The sequence below is a fragment of the Cydia splendana genome, chromosome 1 (genome assembly GCF_910591565.1).
Source record: "Cydia splendana chromosome 1, ilCydSple1.2, whole genome shotgun sequence".
Lineage (NCBI taxonomy): Eukaryota > Metazoa > Arthropoda > Insecta > Lepidoptera > Tortricidae > Cydia > Cydia splendana.
In genome coordinates this window covers 24,055,413-24,078,839 of record NC_085960.1, presented here as the reverse complement: position 1 = coordinate 24,078,839, position 23,427 = coordinate 24,055,413, and the positions used below count along the sequence as shown (strand labels likewise).

At 38.1% G+C, this 23,427-nt stretch overlaps 1 protein-coding gene across 6 annotated transcripts in view; it reads right to left on the bottom strand.

Annotated features, from left to right (window-relative positions):
• The window catches only part of LOC134796994 (disks large 1 tumor suppressor protein), a 65,203-nt gene extending 43,616 nt beyond the window's left edge, over window positions 1-21,587 (bottom strand). For 5 of the 6 annotated variants that reach the window (XM_063769191.1, XM_063769223.1, XM_063769203.1 and 2 more), the window contains exons 1-2: window positions 21,358-21,586; window positions 20,373-20,504 (exon numbers count right to left, since the gene is read on the bottom strand). In XM_063769191.1, the coding sequence (XP_063625261.1) occupies window positions 20,373-20,504; window positions 21,358-21,376 (151 nt within the window). In that variant the 5' untranslated portion in view covers window positions 21,377-21,586. Of the gene's footprint in view, window positions 1-20,372; window positions 20,505-21,357 lie in introns of all 6 variants that reach the window. The other variant, XM_063769198.1, reaches the window with a different exon arrangement.
• Window positions 21,588-23,427: the final 1,840 nt, after the last annotated feature.

Genomic DNA, 23,427 nt, shown 5'->3' with positions numbered 1-23,427 from the left:
AATCCTTGAATCAAAAAGAATAGATAGTATAGAGGGGTCCTGTCATTGTCAATTTTGTAGTCACGGTACATTTACTGCCATCTATCGACACACGATTAAAACTTAAAATAAAATTGAAAATGTATAAAATAATCAAAATATGTTTACGGATAAATGATTCTTAATTTTTATTGTTCCATACTGACCCATGTTCTTTCACTGATATGTGTTAAAATTGTTAAATACCAAACGGTGTCGTTAACGCCATCTAGCTGAGAATAGGCCAAAGGTAATGGCGCCATCTATTCGAGAATGACTTTTCCTTGGCCGTCCGAGGCACGTTTTTTTCTTAGACTTTATTTATCTTATACGGAGTTATATATATCTCTGCCTTGAATGATTTTATTTATTTTAAAGTTTTGACTTTGTCATAACAGTAACGGTTGACATTTCTTACTCGTCTAATCAGTTGTTTATTAAGTAGGTTTTAACATTAATTGTAAGGTAACCATAATTTGTGTTTTCAACTGGGATACTTAAATTGCTGATTAATTAATGGATAGCTGGAATTCGTTAAAAATTAACTTTGTACCTAACATCGCATTAATTTACCGAGTTAAGTACAATAGGTTTGAATCACGACCCCGATTTCGCCCTGTATATGTAACATATGCCATAGCAAATGTATATTATGTATAGGTAATATCATAATTCGCGTCGAGTTGCGGAAAATCGCTGGAACTACAATACAACTACATATCACATGGCGTTATACAAAATCATTTATCCGTATATATGTAGTTATACAGGGCGTCCCAAGACTATGGGACATCAAGGGAAAGTACCTTAAATATCGTAGATAGGATATTTTACTGAAAGAAGACATTATTTTAATTTCAAAAACAATTTAAACTGCATTCATAGATTTTAAAAAAATTACATGGTTGAACCGGGAATCGAACCCGCTACACGAGAAAAATAATTACCCTGTAGCTTTATCATACCGATCGAAAGGCTTCATCATAAGGATTATTTTGCTAAATAACATAGTGTCAGACATAAAAGGAAGACCATGAATTTTAACATTTTTAATTCAAAATTAATCAATTTAATTTATCAAATGTTCAAAATGAGTCCCATTCTGTTGAATACATAGTCGCACTCTTTTGATTATTTCGCTAAATTTCACATCAAATTCATGGTCGTCCTTTTATTTCTGACACTATGTTATTTAGTAAAAAATAATCCTTAAAGCTACAGGGTAAATTTTTTTCTCGTGTAGCGGGTTCGATTCCCGGTTCAACCATGTAATTATTTAAAAATCTATGAATGCAGTTTAAATTGTTTTTGAAATTAAAATAATGTATTCTTTCAGTAAAATATCCTATCTACGATATTTAAGGTACTTTCCCTTGATGTCCCATAAGTCTTGGGACGCCCTGTATTATATATTAATTTTTTGATATTTATATACATTTTCATTTTTAGTTTTAATCCTTGCCGATAGATGGCAGTAAATTTACTTTGACCACATAATTTACTATCACAATAACCCTCTACTTATACAATCTATTATCTTTGTTCATACCTAGTAACAAATCGTTTTGACGTTTAAAGAGCAGCTGACTTGAATCGTTAAGAAAAATGGCCTATTCGGGCTATTATTGACTAAATAATGGAGTACCTAACAAAACAAAGATAAGGATTTTTGCGTCATAATATCTGCATGTTATTGCTTGTTTTTATCGCGATTTACTTTATCTAAGAAAAGGTCGAGCACGAGTTCATCGACAATCTTTGCTTTTCCGCTAATGCTGTTATGATTAATTGAAGACATACTGTATCATACTCGTATCATTAGGTAATTAGAAAGGTATTCTCAAATAAATATGTAGATAATTGTATGTAAGGTAAGTACATGAAGTTCAATTATTGAGACGTCAGCTAAAGCTTGCTGTCCGATTAACTGTACACTGTTTTTACTAGAAACTTAGTTTTATGCAATAATGATTGCGTATGTTAATTATAATTAACCCCCTTTCTTCATGAGGCAGTGCTGTTAACAGATAATATACCTATATACCTACCTACATTCTTTCAGTTCAGTATTAAAAATAAATTTGTGTTAGCTGTCTCTTAATATTGAAAAGTTAAGTTAATGTTCTACTAGCTTACTAAATTATTAAGGCAGGTAAATGTCGTGCATTGTGGTAAATTTGTGATTTTCCTGTAAATTTGAATAGTTGAAACAACACATTGAATAGTAAAGTACCTAAATTCCATACATGTGCCTACGCAGCAGCAATATAAAACTCTTTGCTCTGAATACTTCAACAAATACAACTTTACCCATTACCTATCTCGATGAGAGCACTTATAGTTACAAACATTTCAGAAATGAATGCTACAGGCGCGCATAGTTAAAACTTCCACTTTATAAATGCAGTAACCGAGTTCGATCAATATTCAATATCTACATATGCGCTGAAGTTAAAAAATTTAATTAGAGTGGGCCTAAGAGTGAATTGTGTCAACGGGTGTACTCGATGACCCGCAGCCCGATCTAGGTCATACGGTCCATCGCACAGATTGCAATACGTTTTCGTCGAACGCACGGGGTTTTTTATACGTGACACTCTATGTGATATAGGTCTCCCCTATATTTAATTTTAGGTTCAAATTTAAATTATTGGTTGATTTGAACGATTGTTGGTCAATTTAAACTTATACCTACGGACAGAATTTTTTTTTCGTTATTTTGGGACTATACATGGTCCAGTGAAGTCGTTCAGTACAAGGGTATTCCCTTGCGGAAACATCAAATCGCCATAATATCTAATACTAAAATTGACTTTTCTTTCGTTTTCATCATACTGAAGGTACACGTACCTGCTTGCCTACTTAGAAACCTTCTCTACCTTACCAAAACAAAACTATCGATAAGTACAACTCAAGAACGCGATAATATAAGTACCTACCTATGCACGCACGCAATCATAAAATACATGCGTCGGTAGAGATGCAATAGTTACGTAGGCGCGTAGCACGCAGAGAAGCCGCATTATACCTACCGACATGCTAAGAGCTATGAGCAGGCGGCTTAGAACGGTCGCGATTTTATTCCTTGTCACCATGCCTGTCACGTTCTAACAAGTATGTAAGTGCGAAAGGGACGCGCATAGTGATAGTCGATAAAAATGGAACCGTGCTGAGCCCGCAGCTGCAATCAAGTACACCCGTGCAAGGTTAATCCAATGTTGCCGTTATACAGGGCGAAATCGGGGTCGTGATTCAAACCTATTGTACTTAACTCGGTAAATTAATGCGATGTTAGGTACAAAGTTAATTTTTAACGAATTCCAGCTATCCATTAATTAATCAGCAATTTAAGTATCCCAGTTGAAAACACAAATTATGGTTACCTTACAATTAATGTTAAAACCTACTTAATAAACAACTGATTAGACGAGTAAGAAATGTCAACCGTCACTGTTATGACAAAGTCAAAACTTTAAAATAAATAAAATCATTCAAGGATTGTACATTGAGTTCATTAATTCTGGCAATTCTAAAGATAATTAAGCAGAAAAATGCCCGCGTCATATCCGTTTTCAAATGTTGAGCGGTCTGACATGGTAAAGTTATATTACCAAGCACATCGTGCTACCACTGCTCGGGATTTATTTATTTATTTACTGCGAGAAGTGCCGGAACATTACTTGCATAACTTACACTATCAAAACGATGGTGCTTCGGCTCATTTTGAACATCGAGTACGCAATTACCTCGATGAACAGTTCCCGGGACGTTAGATTGGCCGCTCGTAGTCCCGACCTTTTTTTCTCTGGGGCGAAATCAAAAGATTGGTGTATGAAGAGACAAGAGTCCAACACTAAGTATTGTAACAGCGAGTTATTGGAGCATTTGAAAGTGTGAAAATGAATCACTTTGCTCTCGGCAGATTAAAAGATAACCTAAGGCGACGAGCCGAATTGTGTCGACAGCAAAACGGATCACACTTTGAGCAGCTCCTGAAGTAGGTATGTTTAAGTTTTGGTCGTATTTGTTAAAAGCTTGTGGAGTCTCCGTCCCAGTGATTGTAATATTATTTTAATAAAGTCTTTAAATTATTTTTTAAACTTTTTAATTGCTTTTACACTGAATGTAAAACCGAAGATAAGTGTTATCAATTAATTATCGTAAGTTACCACTACTTTCTTTACTAGATGTTTGTCTTATCAAGTCTGTACAGGGTGACCATGACTCTAAATAAGAAATTATTTTGTATTTAATTTTTGTATGTACGAAAAAGATACAAATTAATGCACTCTAATCTACAGTGTTGTATTCCTAATTAAGTGGCAAGTCTTATTTTTCTTTCTTGCTACACGACCCCGATTTCACCCTGTATACAGAACAGATACTTAATTATCTTTAACCATAATCATAATATTTTTATTAAAAATAGATTATTACACAACACTCTTTTTAAATCATGAATTGTAGGTAGGTAATAATTAAAAATAATTGACATTGATTATACGGGTACTCCGTACAAAACTTTGTTTCAACATATATATGTATATGCCTCCGTTTAGCTGTAGGTAGATAAGGTATCCGACCCTACGAGTTTGTCTGTTAATAATCGTCTACTTTATAATAGCCTTTTTTTATTAAAGTATATTTTATTATAGTATACTATGAGATATTTATATTAGAGCGATAAGGTTTAAAATAATCACACCGACACTTGATCCACTTTATTTACTACTGCTCGTTTTCGTGTCCATACAATTATTAATGTCGCGAGCACGTAGGTATTTGTTAGTCCTTTAATTATTATGTACCTACTTAACCCTTCGAGTGGCATTGTCCTCCTCGAGGTCTCTACGGTAAGTGGCGGTGGCCGCGAGACGGACAGACATAACAAGCCGGTTGAATGGCGCAGCCATTTTGGAAAAATATACGTCAAGTGGCGGGGCCTCAACGGGTGATCATCGCGAATTTGGCGCGTGTTAAAAATATGACCGTTTCCCAAAAAAAAATCTATGAATGATATATACAAACTATATATCACTGAATTCAGCATAAAATGGGTTATTTCATTGTATACCAATGAATTCTATTCTATTTATGTGAATTATGCTAGACTTGTTCTAATCTCATATTACCAATTTTTTTCTACTTTCATGTAAAAATACGTATAGTTACGAAATAAAACAATTGATTGTAGAAAAAGCAGTCTTTATGACAAAACAATACATTTAACACGATTCACACAGTTTATTTCACTTTTTATCAGTGCGTATTACGTTTGAATGTTCGCGGCTCGACGACGGTCGGCGCGTAATGGGCGAGGTGGGGCAGGAACATCACGTCATTTCTAACAAACTTTGTTTTACGCGGGAATTCGACCGTTAGGGAATACCATCCTTGTTTATTGACGAATGCATCTTGCAAGAGTGAGCAAGCAAGGCATAGTTTTCACGGTTTTATTTTAGGCGCGAAATGCAGCGTCGCACAGAGGCCGCGAGACGGTCTCTGCCAATTACGGGCTTGTTATGACCGAACCTTCTCGCGGCCTCTGCCACGCCGAGGCATATTTAAAAAAATGGCCGCGCCATTTGTCCTACCGTTCAACCGGAGGTGCTGCCACCCGAAGGGATAATTGCGGTTTATAAGTTTTAGAGCATTTGCTTGTGATGTTACTTTGCTACACATGTATATACGATTGTTATTTATTTGGATTACATTAAGTACATTATATTTAATTCTTTTATATATACCTACTATATTATAATATATTTATATTCCAGCAAATCCCATTTTAATAAGTGGATAGTGTTAGTGAACCGACCGTCTCATTTTGCGGGCCTTTTCCCACTAGCTGACAGCTGACCGATAATTCGCAAGTCTCCATTAATTCTAAATTGTACAGTCGACGTCAAAGATAAGTTTACAATTTTGCACCTTACCCCTTTTGTAATAAGGTGAAAAATGTAAACATATCTTTGACGTCGACTGTACCGCACCTACATACTTACTTAAATAGGCTCTAGATCTGGCAAAGAGAGATATTACGATAAAGGCAGTTAAATAGTAGATTGTACAACAAGGGCATAAAGTGACCCATTTTTACCCGAGGCAATTTTTTGGTCTGAGCGAAGCGAAGACCAAAATAGTAGACGAGGGTAAAAATGGACATTTATGCCCTTGTTGTACACTCTGCTTTTCACTTCGATTGCGAGGAAAATAATTATATTTTTCACGACAATTTACACCACGAAATTGTCGTAAAGCGAAAGAACATAATACATAACCAATTCCCGCCAACTAACTTTTTAATATTTTTTTTTTAATTTTCAACATGTCATCAGAGTTTCAGACGCTTGGTTTTCTGCCAAGTCAAACATTACGGAGCATTTTTGAACGATAATCGACTCCTATTTTATGTGATTTACTAAATTTAATGACAGAAAATACGGATTTCTAATAAATTGTAGCAAAAAAAATATAATATAACAAGTTTTGTCATCTACACAATTTTATTGCTCAGTAAAATTGTGCAGTATGTTTTAACTGTTAGGCTGTTGAGACCGATTACCTTAGTCTTAGAAGAAAATTTTACTTTTATGCTCTAGAGCATAAAATGCGATTTTATGTCGTCTACGCACATAAAGGTGCACTTTTTGAGCATGAGAAGTGAAAAAGTATTTTGGTCGTGATGTTAGCGGCGCCGGCGTTCAGTTAGTGATACTCGTATCGTTGTATCCATTCATTGCAGTCTAAATATAATTAGGATCAGATTCACAATGGCAGTGTCTCGGTCGGATCCAAGAGCATTCATGACGTGCGGTCACGCGTGTTTAGTTTATTTATAGATGCACGATCGTTTCACTGGTTTCGATCGATTCGCCATATATAAGGATCAATTAGGATCACTTGTTATTTCCCCTATATGTACACCTATACATTTTTTTTTCTACGGTATGTATTGTCTCTCTATGGCCCCCTAAAGTTGAGTGGTAGAAAATTCCTTTTGGCAATAAATGTGCCGCTAACAGGCCAATCCGAACGTACCATTGACTGTAAGATCGTAATACAAGTATACGTTTTACAATCAGAATGAATACCTTTATGAATAGATAAATATATCTCAGAGGGTTAACACGATATTTAGCAGTTACGTGCACATCAAAAATTAGACAGTGCTGTACAGTAGGTACTTATGTACAAAACATGAGTTAAAGTTAACAGCTTGAGTTGAATTTGATTAAAATACTGTTAATAATGACGATCAATATTATCTTACATGCATACATTAGTAAGTACCTATACTTGTCTTAGGATATTATTATTATGGCTACAAATATAATGACCACCAAAAAATACTTTGGTACCCTAAATAAAAAAATCATGCTTACCAAAAAATATTACTGAACACCGAAAAAATAAGGCCTAAAAATACAAAAGTACCACCATTTTAATTACGACTGCACTTCAAATTATATTCAAATACCAAATATATTGAATGATCACCAAAAATCATTAATGATCACCAAATCTTGAAGACCAAATTAATGCGATATTTTCACCTAAATAAACCACCATGATTACCAAATGTATACATATTACCAAATAAAGTAAACTGATGCCAAAATTACTAGCCCCTCCTGCTCAACCCCCCATAGCTCGCACCGCATACCTACCTAACCTAATCTACTTTTCTAGTAGCATTTCGTTATGCTACTAGAAAAGCAAGTTAAACTGCTATCAGTTAAGTGGGTTAGGTTAGGTTAGCACTGCGACCCTTACAGAAACGAAATGGTACTAAAAAAGTAGATTAGGTTAAGTTTCAACTGCTACCCATATGGATACGAAACGCTACTAGAAAAGTGGGTTAGGTTAGGTTTGAACTGCGACCCTTACAGAAAAGAAATGCTACTAGAAAAGTGGGTTAGGTTAGGTTTGAACTGCGACCCATACAGAAACGAAATGCTACTAGAAAAGTGGGTTAGGTTAGGTTTGAACTGCGACCCTTGCAGAAAAGAAATGCTACTAGAAAAGTTGGTTAGGTTAGGTTTGAACTGCGACCCTTACAGAAACAAAATGCTACTAGAAAAGTGGGTTAGGTTAGGTTAGAACTGCGACTGTTACAGAAATAAAATGCTACTAGAAAAAGGTGACGAAGTGGATTAATTAATTTAATAGGATAACGATTTATTAAATATTTGCACATTATTAATTAAAATGTGGTAACAATTTTTGTGATCATTTACTATTTTTGCGTTAACAATGATTATTATGGAGTCATTTGCTTTAGTAGGATAGCAAGATTTAAAAATTTGGTTATCATTTTACATTATAATAGAGTTTTAATTTTGGTGGTCATTTACTATTTTTGGGTTTACAATGATTATTTTGGTGTCATTTTCTTTAATAGGATAGCAAGATGTAAAAATGTGGTTATCATTTCACATTAAAATGGGGTTTGAAATTTGGTAATCATTGACTATTTTTGGGTTAATAATGATTAGTTTGATGTCATTTCCTTTAAAAGGATAGTGAAATGTAATAAAATTGGTAATCATTTCACATTAAAATGGTGTTATAATTTTGGTGATCATTCATGATTTTAGGGTGGTAAAATAGATTTTTTTGGTATTAAATTTTACTAAATCTGGTGATCAGTTAAATAGCAGCCTATTATTATCTAACACGAAATGTTCTCTACTGTAATCGAGATCGTAGACGACAATTTAATCTCACTTTTAATTCAATCGCACCATAATAGTAGTTTATGTGACTGCTACATAATGAAAGGCATTAAAATACGAGTGTGGGTTTATGAAACGAATGAAATGAGTTTCATAATAGTATCACACGAGTGTTTTAATGCCTCATTATGTACAGTTATATACACTGCTTTATCTACACACATATTATAAACTTTCTATGATATATTCACTAACCTCATATTACAACCGACATTGGGGCACTTTCCTCTCTGGCGGAACTCGCGGATATGAGATGGCGTCTCCGAAATATCTTTATCGCACATTTTACACTAAACTTTTGTTATAGTTACTTTAAAAACAACAAAACAAATTATTTTTTACTACAAACTAATTAAAAGATAAACTGTACGTCAAATGGCGGCAAATGAAAACTTTTTTCACGCATGTCACGCATCCGTAGTTTTTTTTTTTTAATTCAGAGACAAACTAGAGTCGGGGTCGATTACCATATCGTCCGATACCAACTTACAAGCGAGATTTGTCAATATTGTATGCAATTGACATTTGGTTTTGAATAAAACGTCATCTCGACTGATATTAGAATAGGGGTCAAATCAAATTCCTTTTTTTTTCAGAGATGTTCGAAATTTGAATTTCATTACCAAATCGATTTTGATATAGTAATGAAGCTATTACCACATTTTCACAGATAAGAAATTTGCTGTAACAAAACAGTTTATCGTAATGTGGGCCATTATTTACGGATTTTGAAGGCATCATAGAGAGTTTATGATATGTGTGTAGATAAAGAAATATTTTAACTTATTAACCATAGCTATAATGTACCCATGTAACATGTTATGTTGAAATAAAGTGGCAATGTTATTGTGACGTAGGCCCGTGTCACTCTGGGAATAGAAGACCATGTTTTATTAGACCATGATTCGATCGCAATTTGTAAAATAGTGCGAGCAAGTTAAGTGCAAATTAATGAATAATATGTACCTATGTCAATAATCAAGGTTTAAAGTTTGAGTGCTGCTACAATACTTAGAGTTAAACCTAAAATGTGTTTTTTCGATGTGCACCTATACGTGTATCGTGTTTCATTCGTAGTCTACACGGCATCGAAGACGAAGAAAATGTAGAGTCGAATCGAAACCTCTTCTTTAATTCATGTCGACTGGCAAAAGGTTAGGTAAATAGGCCAGTGACTACCTTATTTATGATCGTTTCCCGATAACTTGATATTATTCAGTGCGTCGCAATCGCAATATTGTTGGTCGTACTTTTTATGACTAAGACATTTTAAACGTTTTTTTACATTTGAGCCCAGTGAACCGACAAAAAACCGATAAAATATCTACGTCAAACGGCCTCTGAGAAAAACGCATTTAACTAATTTGCAAGACCGAAGTGATCCCATAAGTGTTCCGTGAACAAAGTTTTGTACGGAACACTAAAAACATGTCTGATGCTCTGAAAGAGGGTCTTTGTTGTTCAAAAAAGTGTGAAGAAAGTGATACGTTTCTGCACTAGAGCATTTTATACTTATACCATGTACGATTTTAAGCAATTGAATTTGGTTTTAAATGGACTTGTAATACAATTTCCATCCCCATTCCATAAATGAGTAGAGTGTTTAACTCGGGTGAAAGGAATCATTTCAGCCTCGGACTATTGTACCTCGGCAGAAATGAGTGTTAACAATCTACTATACCGAACTATCTTGAGTGTTTTCCCTGAACCCGTGAACTCTTCTTTGTGTTCCCCTTACTTGGAAATGCTATCACTTCCGATCTTGATACGAAGGGAAGAAAATGTTCTAAACCTCCCTAGATTGAATAAATTAACCATAAATTATAGTGGCAAACGATATTATGTTATGAGACTTGACAATAGTGTAGGTATACCTAGGTATCACAATAGGTAATAGGTATGTTGTAATAATCTATCTATCTATATATATTATATATATATATATATAATATATATATATATATATATAAATGCAAGTGTCCTGACTGACTGACTGACTGACTGATTCATCAACGCAGAGCCGAAACTACAAAAGATAGAAAGTTGAAATTTGCACACCAGACTACATTTATAAAGTGTACAAGAGATTAGAAGCGATTTTGAGAAATTCAACCCCTAAGGGGGTTAAAAAGGGGATGAAAGTTTGTATGGGGTTAAAGTTTCATTTTAAGCTAGGAATTTGAAACTTCGTAAAAAGATATATTATTAAAATACAAGAAAACTAATTTCAGCGTTTTTGAAAATTCAACCCCTAAGGTGGTGAAAAAGGGGTTGAAAGTTTGTATGGATATCAAACATTTTTTCGAGTGCGGGACTTGAATCTTTGTATTTAGGGATTTTATTAAAAGACAGGAAAAGTAATTTCAGCGTTTTGTAAAATTCATCCCCTAACAGGGTTAAAAAGGGGTTGAAAGTTTGAATCCATTACAAATGCTTAGAAACTTCTTAGAAAGGCATAATAGCCGATTACAAAAAAAAAGGAAAATGCAACGTTTTTGGAAATTCAACCCCTAAGGAGGTTAAAAGGGGGATGAAAGTTCGTCTTGGGGTGCAAATTTTATTTTTAGCTAGGATTCTGAAACTTTGCAAAAAGGTATTAAATTAAATTACAAGAAAACTAATATCAGCGTTTTTGAAAATTCCTCCCCTAACGTGGTGAAAAAGGAGTTGAAAGTTTGTATGAATATCAAACATTTTTTTCAAGCTTTCAAGCTAGGAACTTCAAACTTGGTAAAAGGGCATTAACATTATATTAAAAGTTTGTATTGTAAAGTTTGCATCGATGAAAATTATAGGTACTCGATGTGTAAAATGTTCAAGATAAGAGTCCACGCGGACGAAGTCGCGGGCAACAGCTAGTGTCCTTATAAATCAATGTAGGTGTACGTTTTGTATTGACATTTAAGTAATGTGTCATATTAATTACTTATTAAATTAAGTATGCTTTGTGTTTGTCAGATATGTTGTCTAGATGTTCGACTAATTATGGCAACAAAAGTAAAACACAAGTGATTTAAAACACTATGATAGTAAATAAAACTCGTAGGTATCTATTAGTCAACGGACAAGTAAAAAAAATAAAAAAAATTGCATATAAAGTATACATACAGTCGAACATAGAATATCCTCCTTTCGAAGAATATTAAAAAGGTACCGACTTATCGTCGTTTAAGTAATAAAAATCAGACTTCTCGCTGCGTGCCGTGGACTTTATCTAAATAAAGCATAGCAAGACGTATCTAGGCATTAGATACAGGTATATGTACGTCGGCATAACACTAGCACTAGCCACCTTGAATTAACGCCGCTTCTGATCGATAGGCGTCGGTGCATACAACGACCTGCCTTTATCCTATGAAGCCGTTGTGTTGTGTGCATCTACCTTTTGCTGTGCTTTATACTATACAAAAACTGTACGTTAGTGTATGCTACTAGAGTCTGGCTAGCCAAATTTTGTTGACAGATATTTCCTTGTTGCATCACCAATTGTCTATGCTTTTAAAAAAAGTTAAAAGTCTGTTGTCAATTTATGTCATTCATTCAAATTGTTCGCGGTATATAAGGCGTTTATTTTAAATAATACTTAAATAATATTAATAATAACTATACCGAGTGAGGTCCGCAACCTATTATTTAAGCTCGTAAACAATTACGACAATGTGCGAAACGACGTGAAGCGTTTTATAACGAAAAACTGCAATGTTTACAAGTCGGAAACAATTTAGTAGGTTGGTGCTCTATTAATATTTTGATACTTTAAGTGCTAGTTCTAAACTTCTAACATTTCCCTATAACTTTGATTAATTATGTGAATTTATTAATACCTGAATCTCATAAACAGGAAAAGTGTGTAAAAAAACGGATAAACTAGAAGTTCTGTAAAATATCAATAAAATCAAAACATTGGAACGTAATCATATGTGTTTGTCGTTGACTATACTTTACATACTTAGTGGTAGAAATTAATGTGAGCTGACTTTGAGTGCAGTCAACGTATATTTAACTTATTTCCTTAGGTACCTTACGTGTGCATAGAAAATCAAAAATATTTTCTAGTATCACAACTATAATTCCTACTACACACAGTGTGACCGGCCCAAGATTTTTTGAATTTCCCGCCATAACTTTGGGTAATATTTCAGTAGCCAGACTCTAAATGCTTTAAGATGTACCTACACTTAATCTAGCCTGGCATGGGCCAGTGTGAAAGAAAAGAGAGTAGAGTAGACTTTTAAGAAAATATTGTCATGTCCTTTTTTGGAATTCCATCATCAGCTTGTGTGAAATTGGACATACTTAATCAATTCATTAATTAACACAAGTTTGACGTATGTTTGATGTGATATATCTGATGGCGCCTGTACCTACGTAACACCATTGTTGCACTCAACTTATTGTGAGCAAACAGAGAAATGTGTAGGTACTAGTGTAGGGTGTACCTATACCTATTCTTCGAAATTGTCATAATTACATTAGTTCTAGTGCCTATAGGACAGGATGAGGTATGAACGCTTCGTTTTATCCCACCCCGAAAGTACTAGCGGTTGACCAAAATCAGCTGCAAATGGTGTTAAACACAGACTTAAATATACCATAGATGAAATATACCACAGACTTAAATTTACCCCCTACTGTGACGTCACAGCCGTAATTTAGTGATGGAAAATCCTAACCGATTCAAAGACACCGATGCCCCCCTGCGCCGCTATGATTTAACTGTCTTGCTCATACTCATAGATTTTATATCTGCGCTCTCGCTCGCTCACTCCCCGCTCCCCCGCGAACCACGCCAAAAATCACAATCAATTGTCATGAATGACATCGATTTTTTGACAGACGAATGATAAAGACAGACGAATGATAAAAACAGACGAATGATCTTCCTCCCAACGTTTCCCTTCAATGAAACTGGTATTTTCAAAACCTATGACTGGATCATGTGGAAAACAAAAATAATGAAAGTTTTTTTAACACAATAGAAATTTACAACCCTACTAAACGTATAGGCAGACATATAATCGTATGTGGTTAAATTACCTTTCTTTTTAAAGGTGTCGTAGGACATGATTTTTAGGGTTCCGTACCCAAAAGGTAAAACGGGACCCTATTACTAAGACTTCGCTGTCCGTCCGTCCGTCCGTCCGTCCGTCCGTCTATCTGTCACCAGGCTGTATCTCACGAACCGTGATAACTAGACAGTTGAAATTTTCACAGATGATGTATTTCTGTTGCCGCTATAACAACAAATACTAAAAACATAACAAAATAAAGATTTAAATGGGGCTCCCATACAAAAAACGTGATTTTTGACCAAAGTTAAGCAACGTCGGGTGTGGTCAGTAGGTACTTGGATGGATGACCGTCTTTTTTTGCATTTTTTTTTCGTTTTTTTTTTCATTATGGTACGGAACCCTTCGTGCGCGAGTCCGACTCGCACTTGCCCGGTTTTTATTTTTTTTATCAATAACTACTAATAGTTTTTTTTTAAATAGTTAATATCATTCATCTGTCCGATATCGATTCAAATCGATTATTAGAAGCGATCGGTAGAACGAACAACACTAGTCGCTAAATTTGACAGACGAATGATAAACGGCCTGTACCACGAAGTCGAAGCGATGCGCGACAGTATCGCTAGTTCTGATATTCATCACCTCTTAACTCACAACGTCAGATCAAACGCTCAAAGCAAACGCGCAATGTAATGTAAATATAGTTTTGTAACGTTAATCTATAGTTACTTAGGTATATTATTGGAATCACAACTTAGAATACTTAAAAAATTGTTTTAAAATGAATTTACGCATAATATTATTTTAAAATTACTTACCTGTGATAGGACTGATAGGAAATATGTCCTAGCCCTTGGGTGCTTGCAATTTTTGGGCTGTTGCAGTTAATTATCACACAACGAGGCATTTTTTAATTTTTTACGGACTACCACCTGCAACAACTGACGCGCGTGGAATGTCAATAGCGACGGCCAACTTCGACGCTTGGTCGGGGTTCGGACACGCAAAGTAGATGCATTTGCGTCATCTAGGGTATATTTAAGTCTGTGGTCAATTGTCTTATGTGTTAAAGGTATGAAAATCGGCACGATTAATCTTTAGGCCATTTTAATCAATTTGACCCGTAGCACCAAAAAAAAAACAAACAAACGGAAAGGAGTTATGACGTCATCTTTTTTTTGTATGGAAAATAAAAAAATAATTGTTCAGAAACCTATCGTGTGTGGTATTAAATGAAAGGGCATTTAGAGCCGGTTCTAAAAATATATATGTACATATTATTATATTTCCGTCACTTGCATTCAATTAAAATAAAAATATTTTTTTAAACATACCAAGTTTGGGCTTTTCCAGATACGAAACCGTTGAATTATTTTTTGTAAAACATACCTCAAATAACACCCAATATCCTCATATCTAACCCCAAGAAATTAATTTCGAAAATATTTAGTTTTAGTATTTTATTTTTTATTATTACAAATTGTGATCTATCAATCTATCAATGAAACGGCCTCCTAGCCTAGTCGATAGTGACCCTGCCTATGAAGCAGGAGGTCCCAGGTTAGAATCCTGGTAAGGACATATGTGTTGTGGGTACTAGACGACGATATATATAATATACACATATACACAAGCCCTGGTAAGGGCATTTATTTGTGTGATGATGATGATGATGAACACCTTAATAGATGCCCTTACCAGGATTCGAACCTGGGACCTCCTGCTTCATAGGCAGGGTCACTATCGACTAGGCTAGGAGGCCGTTTCATTGATAGATTGATAGATCACAAAAAAAAAAAAAAAAAAAAAAAAAAAAAAAAAAAAAAAAAAAAAAAAAAAAAAAACCGCTGACACTGACAGACGTCCTTTTACATTTCTTTACAAAAAATATATTTTTACATGTGGTTTTTGCCCTAAAAGACTGATCATATACCCACCGTGAACCGAGTTATTTGTAAATCTTGCGGACAACTCATATAATTGAGTATTAAAAACCACGACCATGGGTTGCAGTCGTTACTACCGTGTTGACATTTGTCATACACCAGCGGCAAAACCAGGCAATTAGAAATGATAACAAGAAGTCGAACTAAAGCGGTAACAACTAGCGCACGCCCACCACCCCCGCCCGCCTCGTCCACTTCCTCGTCCACATCGTCGTCAGGCGACGAGTTCGCAACGGCGCCTGACACAGACGGGTCCAGTGACGAGAGCGGGCCGCCGCCGCCGCCGCCACGACCACCTGCGCGACGAGGGCGGCCACCGCTGCCGGCACGCTTGGGGCCTGCGGGACATCCTGCCCCGCCCACGGCTCCCGCTACCGGTGGTATAGTGCGACGCATGAGATGGACTCGAGACATGAACGAGAATGTCATGCGCGCCTATTATGGGGCTACAGAGGGGGGAACACAGCTGTCCGCCTATCGTTCGAGAATACTGCCTTTGTTTCAGACTCTTGAACCCACCATCACCGTGTCGGAGCAGCGATTATCGGATCAGGTGCGCGTCATTCAGCGGCTAAAGCGCTTGGATGACGCGACACTTGATCGACTTCGCCAGGAGGCTCTCTCTGCTCGCGCGGACTCCACCTCGGTGCGAGATCTACCCGCCACGTCGCCGGATCCGGTGCCCGTACCCGACCTGGCACCGGAGGCGCCACGGGTTGATTTCTGTACCGACGAGGGGGACTTCGCGAGTCAGAATGTGAGTACGACTGCTAATGAGCAACTGAGGAGGACTTTGGAAGAGGCGATTACACAGTATCGCGCCACAACCAACTCTAGGCCACGATTACCACGTCTGCCTATGAATAGACGCAATCTAGCGCTAATGGGAGCCCTAAACGCTTTACTAGAGCCATATTTACGGACTAGTAAAGATTTAGATGATACGCACTCGATCATGTACTGCGGAGCCATCGCGGCGTGCCGTGTTGCTCGCGTCAAGTTTCCGGACGCTGAACGTGCACCTAGGACCGTCGGTGGTGTCCCTGCATGGCAAGTGCGGATCGAGCGACGTATCAGCTCGTTTAGGACTCTCATCGCAAAGCTGATCTGCTTCAGGGGGGGCAACAATCGCCCCCGAGTAATGCGCTTTGTGAACCAGGCGTTCGCGGGGACGGATATCGGGCCCCGCGACTACATGGCCAATGTCACAGAGCGCATCGACTTTCTAAAGCAGAAAGTCTATGCATGGGCAAACCGTATTCGCCGTTACAGAGAGCGTGTGGATCGATTCCAGCAGAATCGCCTTTTTCAAAGTGACCAAAGGAAGGTGTACCGAAAGTGGGAGGAAACCAACCTTCGTACGCCCGACACGCAGCCGCCGGATGCTACTGCCATGACTGACTTCTGGCGTAGCATCTGGTCGATGCCTGTTGGACATACCGAGGGGGGTTGGATGAGTGTTGTCGAGCGTGAGTGCGAGTTCATCGAACCTATGGGGGCAGTCACCATCAGCCCGGATGACATCAGTTGTGCCATCCGCACGGCCCAGAATTGGAAAAGTCCTGGACCGGATGGATTGCACAACTTCTGGCTAAAGTGGTTCCGATGCTCGCACTCGCGCTTGGCAGCACAATTCCAACAAGCCCTCGAGCTTGGTTCTCTCCCACCTTCCTTAACAACTGGTGTCACCTACCTGCTCTATAAGTCCGGTAGTACCACGGAAGCGAAAAACTACAGACCCATCACATGCTTGCCTACACTCTACAAGCTCCTCACATCCATTTTGAGAGCAAAAATCAACGCGCACATTGTCGCAAACAATATTCTGGCTTCCGCTCAAAATGGATGTAGGGTTGGGTCCCGTGGTACTAAAGAGCTCCTCCTCATAGACATGACCATCTGCCAACAAATCCGGCGGAACAAGGGGGCCCTCTCAGCCGCTTGGATTGACTACAAGAAGGCCTATGATTCGGTGCCTCATTCATGGTTGGGGAGGGTCTTAGAGTTGTATAAAGTTGATGCAGCTTTGAGAGCCTTCCTAAGCGCGTGTATGAGGCAGTGGACCACAGTCCTTCGTCAACCAGGAGGCGGGGATGACCCCCCTGACCCGCAGGATTTTATAAGGATTGAGCGAGGAATATTTCAGGGTGACAGTCTGAGTCCCCTATGGTTCTGCCTAGCTCTCAATCCCCTCAGTACCCTGCTGAAGGATTTGGGACTAGGTTGCCGGCTTCGGAGAGAGGGTGAAATCATTTCTCACCTTCTGTACATGGATGACCTCAAATTATTTGCACCAAATAGCCAAGACTTGTCGGAGCTACTGAAAACCACCGAAGGTTTCAGTAGTGCCATCAACATGGAGTTTGGTGTCGATAAATGTGCGGTTATGCATGTACAGCGGGGGAGGGTTGTAAATTCAACAAATTTACAACTCTCTGAGACAATGTCTTTCAGATCTATCTCTGAATCAGAAACCTATAAATACCTTGGCATGTCACAGTCGTTGGGTATTGAGGAAGAGGGTATTAGACGGTCGGTGAAGGAGCGCTTTTTCAGTCGGCTCACAAAAGTCCTTAACAGTCTTTTGTCAGGAGGCAACAAAGTGCGCGCCTTCAACGCCTGGGTAATGCCCCTACTCACATACTCCTTTGGCATACTAAGGTGGACTCAGACCGAGCTGGACGCCCTGGATCGGAGGGTCCGGTCACTGCTCACCACACATCGCATGCTACACCCACGCTCGTCAGTTATGAGATTGTACATCCCACGGAAGTGTGGAGGCCGAGGCTTCCTAAACGCCAAGGATCTCCACAACCGCGAGGTGTACAATCTCAGGAATTATTTCCTTAACAACGAGTGTGGGATGCATCGTGATGTGGTGGCAGTAGACAGGAACCTCACGCCGCTCTCCTTGGCAAACGAGAACTGGCGCAAACCTGTGGTACTAAGTACTGCGGATCGCAAGGCGGCATGGGAGAGTAAGGTGCTACACGGGCGGTTCTACAAGGCCCTCACGGGACCCGATGTGGACCTGCTCGCGTCGGTGAACTGGTTACGATTCGGGGACCTCTTCGGAGAAACCGAGGGTTTTGCCTGTGCAATTGCGGACGAAGTGATGATGACGAACAACTATCGGAAATATATCCTGAAGGACGGTACGGTCGACATTTGTCGGGCATGCCGCCGTCCCGGAGAGTCACTCAGGCATATCATTTCCGGTTGTTCTCATCTTGCTAACGGCGAGTACTTGCACAGACATAATCTCGTAGCCAGGATTATTCACCAGCAACTTGCTCTTCTATACGGCCTTGTGGACCGCGAAGTACCGTACTACAAGTACTTACCTGCGCCTGTCCTCGAGAATGGTCGTGCCACGCTCTATTGGGATCGATCTATCATCACTGACAGGACTATTGTAGCCAATAAGCCTGACATCGTGATAATAGATCGATCGCAACGTCGGGCCGTGCTCGTTGACATCACCATCCCCCATGATGAGAATCTCGTGAAGGCCGAGAAGGACAAGTCCAGTAAGTACCTAGACTTGGCTCACGAGATAACCGCCATGTGGGATGTTGATTCGACGATCATTGTCCCGATAGTCGTTTCAGTGAACGGTCTAATAGCGAAGAGTCTCGACCAACATCTTGAGAGACTCTCGCTAGGTGGTTGGATCAAGGGTCAGATGCAGAAGGCGGTGATCTTGGACACGGCGCGGATAGTCCGCCGGTTCCTCTCTCTGCAGCCCTGACCACCGGTAGCTTGGGCCTTGCCCCGCTGCTGGCGGCACCCTAGGTTAGGTTTTTTTATAATGTGTTTATATGTATTTTTTATCGTTTTGTAAGTGTTTTTATATTTTACTTTTATACTCACATTGTAAAACCCTAACCTAAGACCCTAATTGAATAAAAAAAAATTAAAAAAATACTAAAATTTAATATTTTCGATATTAATTTCTTGGGGTTAGATATGAGGATATTGGGTATTACTTGAGGTAATATACAAAAAATAATTCAACGGTTTCGTATCTGGAGGAGCCCAAACTTGGTATGTTTTGAAAATTATTTTTAATTTAATTGAATGCAAGTGACGGAAATATAATAATGTGATATATTTTTAGAACCGGCTCAAAATGCCCTTTCATTTAATACCACACACGATAGGTTTCTGAACAATTTTTTTTTATTTTCCATACAAAAAAAAGATGACGTCATAACTCCTTTCCGTTTTTTTTTTGGTGCTACGGGTCAAATTGATTCAAATGGCCTAAAGATTAATCGTGCCGATTTTCATACCTTTAACACCATTTGCAGCTGACTCCCGAATTTCAGGCTGTACCGCTATCACTACGAGGGCCTACCACGAACACTGAAGTTCGCAAGTTGCGAGCATCTTGCTCTTTTACTTTAAATAACGGCGTATTGGAGTGACAGAGAAAGATACCCGCAATTTGCGAACTTCGTTGTTCGCGGTTATGGCCCTGATTTCCTTCGTTATTGTTTGATTCCAACTATATGTATGTAGTTATATTTCTGACGTGGATCTTTGTGTTTTCGGGTTGGAACAAGAGTCAAATCTGCTTTAAAAGCGCGCTAACAATGTCACCTTACCCCTAAAACTGAAAGCCTCTCATCAATAATGACAACTAGTTTACTCACCAAGAAGAGCTTGAAAGAGGCGTGACTTGAAAATTCTGATGACTCTTTCGATCGCAAGTCGCAGTTGCCGGTCATTGGGTTTCACTAGTTTGCTGTGGTAATCTTCCAGCAGTTCCAATGCTCGGTGGGCTTCTGTATAGACAAACAAAAAATCGATAAAACCCGTATAAAATAATATTAACTCAATAGGAGATTGGGTTATCATTGTATTTTGTTTAAGTAACAGCTTATAAAAAGCAACCATATTTATATGAAAGTTAAAGATAGGTACCTATTCAGCTACTCAGATCATTTTAGAGACCTCGTATTGTTCAGTAGTTTTGCTACACAACAACACAGAATGTCAAAGTTTTATGGAACACAGGAATATGAGATAAGTATTTAGTAGTAGAAGAAAGTAAAAATAGGTACATATTTCATGAAGTTACTCGTAGGAACATTAGTCTTATAATGTGTTACTGTTTGCTTGCTTGTTGAATTTATTATCGTGTTTTCTTAGGCGCAGATTAAGTAGTTGGGAATTTTGTGATACTTATAAGGTAAAAGGAAGGTTGCTGTGCGAGTCTGTGACACGTAACACACTTGCATCTAAAGTGTTAAGGAACCAATCCAAGTTCTACAGTGGCTGGCTTAAGGCCCTTAAGGGAAAAAACGGGAAATGACGGACGGGAAACGGGGACGGGATATGGAGAAAAGACGGGAGAAGGGTGGGTATCTTTAAATCTTTATTATCATAACTAGAGTTTTGAGGTTTTATTTGACAAAACAAGGCAGGTACTTATATTCCAAGGGGTCAGTCAGTGGCGATGGCAACACTACTATCGATACGACTGGATCAACAGAACAGAAGGGTGCTATTGTTTGCGCAACCAACCCCTGCCACTGTTCCTATTGGAATAATAATATAAGCACACATGCAGAAATATATCCGAAACATTATAACTCTTGCTATGAAGTTATGTATGGGTTAAAACATTAAATTCACCTTGCTTACGAACGGGCATCACGGCACCACCCCTTAATGTAATTTTCCGAACCTATAAAATACACCTCCGAGAAAAATAAAACAACTAAAAATTATTCAAACCATTAAACAGAAGATATAGTACATTTTAAACAGTTTTAATCACAGCCGGATACATTTTTAACGGCACATATGGTTCGCACTGTGAAAACATTTAGAAGATATAGCGCTAGGTGATGCGCGGTAGTGTAGTGATCCCGTGAAGGGCTAGTGACTACTACGCCCAATGGGATTGGTCGATTTCCACCGTGACGTCAGGGGGTGGAAGCATAGACAATGAAAATGTAGATTGCGGGGTGGTGGAATAAAAATGTTCGTACTGACTGGTGTTCTCTCTGCCAATGCACCGTGCTCGCTTACTTTGATTCTGCTTTGATTACCTTCATTAATTTGATTGATTGATGAACAAAAAATGCTAGTAGCTACCTAAGTATGTATTTGTTGTAATTATTCATACCTACGCCTGAATTAAATTACTCCAGTATTAATATCGCATCAAATCGTTATAAAAATGTAAGTACTAACTGGCGAATGCGCCCTGAAATCGTAGGGTATGGTATAAAGATACTCCGGATTACTAGGTAAATAAATAGAGAATAGATCAAACTAATTACATTTTAAATTGAAATGTTTATTTCTATAATAAGAACGGCAGGCTAGCGAGGCCTGGTTGTAGAGAACGGGGACTAGGGAGATAACATGTTATTGGACCTTAAACATAATACAAGTAAAATTAAAACCCTTTTGCTTGGCCAGTTGCGTGTAAATCAGCATATGGTACTACCTAGCATAAAAGATTATATCTACTTGTTTCGCCAACAGTTAATTTTGTTTCACCGGAATACCAGAGTACCTACATATCTAATGGCCCTAATTATGGAGTGTAGAAGTAAATCTCTACCTTCCATAGCCCTAATGGGGTTGGCAATTGTCAAACGTTAGAACAAAAAAAGTAAGGGACTTGCTCGTCAACGTCACTTGTGCAGTCTTCATATCTACTCTGGCAAATCCACTTTGTCAGTAGAAAAAGGCGCGAAATAAAAAAAAATCTATGTGAGAACATATCATCTTATCTCTATGCATATATCATTTTTAAATTTCCCGCGTTTTTCTACTGACGAAAATGGCTTGGCCAAACTATAAATTCCATAGTGGATAGATCGTTTTGAATCATGAATCTAGTATTAAACTGGATTGGGCATGAGTGGTGGGGATAACTGACAGAACGGGATAGTCTTACGTGTCTTTCAGTAGGAGTAGCAGAGAAAGCGCTATTATTGTTTGTCCTTATCACAGTCTCACATATTTTTTGTTCCAACCATTTTTTTAGTATGGATAATGGTGGGCAACAAGTAAATTCGACCAATCACAGTGTCGCATTTGCGTATGTTTTGTCCCTCACGGAGGCACGCGTATACCACTTCTATACGATCCTACCTTCTATGTTTTGAATGTTCGAAAAAAGAAACTGAGGGTTTACCGCGAACACCGAAGTTGACAAATTGCGGGCATATCTTTCTCTTTTACTCCAATTAAGGCGTAATTAGAGTGATAGAGACCGGTTTCGTGGTAGGCCCTCTGATTTGACTGGTAGGAAAATACCCTATTCTTGTTATTAGGATATTGTATTTTTTTGTTATTTCTTTCCCGTTCACGGAACAATGGTGTTCCGGTCATTTGGGTGGCATGCGCAGAGCCAAAACTAACACGTATAGAGGCCCTTACGAAAATTTAATGTAATGGAATGTACCTAAGGATATGGATGGAAATGTATAGAGTCAGAACAAGCTAACTTGGTAGAGATTTTGATAGCATAGAACTTCTATGAAATTATGACGTTTAAAAATGGTTCGTGCTCTCAAAATCGCTGCCGAGTCAGATTGGTCTGACTCTACTCTGGCAAGCCTATTTTGTCAGTAGAAAATGGCGGCAAATTTGGAAAATGTAGGTACGTAGGATCGATCTTCCATACAAATTTTGAATTTTGCGCCTTTTTCTACTGACAAAGTTGGCTTGCACACATGATAGCCA